This window comes from Herpailurus yagouaroundi, unplaced genomic scaffold, assembly GCF_014898765.1.
Source record: "Herpailurus yagouaroundi ecotype Mexico unplaced genomic scaffold, PumYag 94495, whole genome shotgun sequence".
Taxonomy (NCBI): domain Eukaryota; kingdom Metazoa; phylum Chordata; class Mammalia; order Carnivora; family Felidae; genus Herpailurus; species Herpailurus yagouaroundi.
The window spans coordinates 7,124-11,723 of NW_024421375.1; the positions used below are offsets into that span (position 1 = coordinate 7,124).

A 4,600-nucleotide genomic window follows, 5' to 3' on the forward strand; every position below is an offset into this window, starting at 1 on the left:
AAGAAAGAAAACCAGAGAGGACAAGAGAGACAGAACAAAACAGCTGGAATGAGGAAGTTATCTCACCAGGACATGCTTGTTTTGAACTTGAAGCAGAGATCAGACAATGCAACCCTGGCTGCCCTCTTTGCTCTCGGAATCTCCAGACCAAGAGCCCTGTCCTATTTCCGGCTCCTTAGGTTGGGGCTCCCTGGCTTTCCTGGGAGGAGTCCTCAGTCCTAGATGGTCTATGAGGGGTGGATACTCTATGTGTCCAGCTACAAGTCATTAATCACCAAGGCTAATGACTCCAGCTCTTCCCTGGGCTCCACCCATCTCTCTGTTTGGGAGGGCCCGCTGACTCAGAGGGTCAAAGAGCCAATCCTAGAGGAGTCAAGAAGTAGGACTCAGGAGTCCATCCTAGAGACTTGGGTGGAAGAGAAGAGCCTCAGAAGAGAAGAAATCTATGACATCAAGCTAACCTATGGGAAGGAGCTGTTGCCCCGTGTGGGCTTTATCCCCCAGAAGATTCAGCCATGGCTCCCAGGAGCCCCGAGGGCCTTGAGCCCAACTTCCCCCAAGGGAGGAACCATGTACCGTTACTTCCTTAACGTCCCACATGCCTATTGGCCTGACTGCCTGTCTCTCAGGAGGGAGATCGACAGGTGTTCGTTGTCCACCTGCAGCAACACATTACCCTTCTCAGAAAAGTTTTGTAAACAGTCTGGCAGATTGAGGATGGATAGATGGGGGAAAAAAAGCCAAGTACGGCAAAATATTAACCATGGTAGAATCTACGTGGTGTGCATATGAGTGTTCACTATACATTTCTTTCAATTTTTCTCTATGTTTGGATTTTTTTCATATAAAATAACAGGAAAGAGGAAGAAAAAAAATTGTCTGGGAAATAGTAGACACTCCTAAGTACAGGGCATAGGGTGTATCATCCCTTCCCACGAGAGTTTAGATTTCAAATGTAGGACAATGAAGACAATTTTTCTCCTGAAAGATGACAGATTGCAGGTAGGAGCACCTGTAGAACACCCAAATAGGGGGGCGACAACCTTAGACTACACCCAGAAGAAATTAGTAACTTTGGCCACCCAAAGCTGCTGGCTCTTCCATTGGTGACTGTTTCCTCAAGTTTATTCTGTCCATCCTGATACCTGGGCCTTGGCCCAGAGAGGACACCACTCTGACAACTGATCCCACGAGGCTGATCATGTTTGCTCAGGAGGTGAAGTTCACACGATAAAGAGCAGGGGGAGGGCTTGGACCTGATATAAAAGATCTGGAAGTCTCAGGGGGGTTACTTTGCACCTGGAACTGCCAGGTGAGGGGTGACAGAGGCCTGAGCTAAGGGGTGAAAATATTGGCTAGATTTGAGTTAGGAGGGAATTCAAGCAGAGCTGGACTGCCTGGAGTGAGTGGCAGGGGAGACCTGTGTGGCAGGTACCTGGGGCGTCTAAGGGAGGTGCAAAGATATCTGGGTCTCAGATGAAAGACTGGAGATACCTGGGATGCTCGGGGTATCGATACAGCCAGATTTGTGTTAGTGGAGAAAGAATTATGACAAATAGACCAGGCATCTGGAATCTGGTATCTTGAGCTGTGGTCCAAACTCGTGCAGTTTCTCAACTGTTCCGATGCTGGTATTGGCAGTCTCATCTATAATCACCCTCACTGCCCGGGTGACACAAAGACGCACCCCTAAAATGCTCCTTTCCTTCTGATTTGAGGCCTGGCTGAAGCTAGGAATTTAAACTCTGCCCCGGAGGTCCCCCAAGCCAGGCCCATGTGTCACAGGCAGGTTGCAGTTAGGTTTTGCTCAGTATCCTGGTTTGGTAAACTCAACCATCTCTATGGTTTGGAGATGGCCTCCACTTCTTTGAAACTCTTTTCCTGCTTTGTGCCAGGAGGGACCAGGACTTACACGGGTTGGTCCAGACAGAGGCTTAGGATTGATCTTCTGACTCAGGATGGAACAAGGGGCCGGCTTCCTCGAGACCAGGGAGGACAGAGGGGTTAAGGACACCATACCTGCCAGGAGCAGGACTAGAGACTAGGGGCAATCCTTTCTGAGCCCAAGACTGGGTCAATTAGGTCTGAGTTGAGGGACAAAGAGGGCCGAGTCTCAATTGGAGGTCTAACCCAGGGAAGCCTGGGTAAATGAAGTCCAAAGGAAACAGGGTGAATGAACCTTGACGTTCTCCTTTCTTTCCCTTCCAGCCCCAGAATGTTGACCATTGCTCTTCTTGCCCTTGTCTGCGCATCAGCCTCGGCCAATGCCAGTAAGTGAGAGGCCAGGAGACCAGTATTAACGTCATGGGAAGGCAGCTTCCTGCTCTGCCAGTGGCCAAGGCTTGCAGGGGCTGGCTTGGGGTGGTGGGCATCGAGTTGTGGGAGGTGTAGGAGTGGTGAGGAGGGACTGGAGCTCTTGAGATCTCTCCTTCTGAAGCCTACTGTCCCCTCCAGTTCAGGCTAGGTCCTCCTCCTACAATGGAGAGTATGGAGGCGATGGAGGCGAGCGATTCTCCCATTCTGGTTACCAGCTGGAGGGCCCCATCACTGTCATCCGGGTCCGCATCGACAACAACTACATCATAGGGTAAGATTCTTTGTGTGTCTGTGGTTTGGGGGTCTTCTCCGATCCTACCACACTGGAAAGTTCTCAGTCACGTTGGGTCACATCTGTTTCAGTCAACAAGTCCCAGGGACAACTTGGGATGTGAAAGGTATCAGGATGCTGGGGTCTGAGGCCGGTGCTGCTACAGCCCTACAGGCCCCAGCGTGCACGTCTTGGGCAAATCTGTACCACAGCCGCTGAGGCGCTGGGAAGCTGGCTACTTTGGCCCCACCTGAGGTGTAGATCCCCTTGGGCATCCTCCATCTTGGATGACGCCTCTCCCCAAAACATGTATCCTTCTGATCCTGGGGCAACAGAGTCTCTTCCCTCATGAAAGCCATCCAGAAAGGCCCATCTGCTTCTTTCACGTAGGGGTTGGGGGCACAGCTGGAACCTAGATTTCAAAGTGAAGCTCTACCATTGTCTGGGGGGGCTCCGGCCAAGTTACTTTTCCTCTCTGAGCCTATCTGTTGGCAAAAGGAGTTGAAGTTCACAGTGGGACCTCAAGGCCTCCCTCATCCCTCACACACCTTGGGACTGGCAGAGGACCTGTCATCTCTGCCACCAGTTTGCAGGTCTCTCGGCTTGTAGGCCAAGAGGTCCTGAATTCCAATCACCCTGCTCAGTCTTCCCTCCTTCACCACCCCCCCAGCCTCCAGGTGCGCTATGGCAAGGTGTGGAGCGACTATGTGGGTGGCACCCAGGGAGACCTGGAGGAGATTTTCCTGCACCCCGGGGAGTCAGTGATCCAGGTGTCTGGCAAGTACGACTACTACCTGAGGAAGCTGGTCTTTGTGACTAACAAGGGCCGGTACCTGCCTTTTGGGACAGACATAGGCAGGAGTTTCAGTGCTGTCCCCTTGTACCACAACACTGTACTACGATTCATTAGCGGTCGCGCTAGCACCCTCATCAATGCCATCGGCCTGCACTGGGACTTCTACCGCAGGTATTGAACCAGTTGGTGAACTGCTGCAGCCGGCTGTGAGAACCGCCTTACCACTACCCCACCTACAGGGTTCAATAAAAATAATAATAAAAGGACATAGCTGACGTTGGAGTGTATGTGGGTGTGTGCTGCAGCTGGGACCCGCCTCCTGACTCTGGCTGTGGATGTGTGAATCTCCTTTCTGGCTATCTATAGACGTCTTTCTGGTGAAGAGTGGGAGGGAGAGAGAGAGGTGTAAAAGTCTTGGGTTTTTCTTCCTGGTTTATGGAGAAGAGATAAGATTCTGGATTGCTCCAACTCTTTTTTTCAAGGATAGCTCCTGAGACTGTTTACCCAAACTGGAGTTAAGCCTAAGGGTGCAGCCTAGCTTCCTCCCCAAACTCCAGATGTCCCAGTTTCTAGGCCTTGTCTCCCCTTGAGATAGTGTTTCCCCACCAAAAGGCTGTCACCTGGCTCTCTTGGCATTAACCCACTTGCTGTCTCTGGGTGGCCTGGGCCACTGTCCTTCGTGCTTTCCCAGAATCCACCTGTCTCCCGAAGCTTGGCCTAAGTTTGTGTCGAGAACTCTGTCTCTTACTCCAGCCTAGTCCCTCCCCACCTTTGCCCATAAGCACTGATGCTCCCTGATTAGCTTAGCTCGCTCAGAATTGGGCTTCTTTCCCTAGGAAGCTGCCACCTCCTCAACAGCTTCTATTCTGCCAATTCCATCCTCAAAAAAAGGGCATTCCAAGAGGGATAGATGTCCATGGTGGGTTTCCGTGAACGTCGGGGGTTGGTTACCATTCAGGGAAAGCAACAGAGTGGCTGGATAGATTCAGCAAGGATACAGAGTCACTTTGGAAATAATTCTTGGGATTCTAGTGCCCAGTCCTAAAATTACTACAGTGTTTTGTTTTTGCCTTTTGGTGGTGGTGGTTGGGGATGAGGGAAGTCACTCATTGCTCCCCAAAGATTTATTCACATTATGGTGAATGCCAGAGTCACATTTCTTCCCAATTAGACAAAGATAACAATTATGTACATGTAGTTTTAGAAAGAAATATTAA

The 4,600-nt window shown here is 50.8% G+C and overlaps 1 protein-coding gene across 1 annotated transcript; it reads left to right on the top strand.

Annotated features, from left to right (window-relative positions):
- The first annotated feature begins 1,314 nt into the window (after nt 1-1,314).
- On the top strand, nt 1,315-3,665 carry LOC121026404 (zymogen granule membrane protein 16-like). Its single transcript, XM_040469265.1, has 4 exons — nt 1,315-1,431; nt 2,209-2,270; nt 2,455-2,587; nt 3,258-3,665. The coding sequence occupies exons 2-4, from the start codon at nt 2,216-2,218 to the stop codon at nt 3,559-3,561; spliced, it is 492 nt and encodes a 163-aa protein (XP_040325199.1). The 5' UTR covers nt 1,315-1,431; nt 2,209-2,215; the 3' UTR covers nt 3,562-3,665.
- Nucleotides 3,666-4,600: the final 935 nt, after the last annotated feature.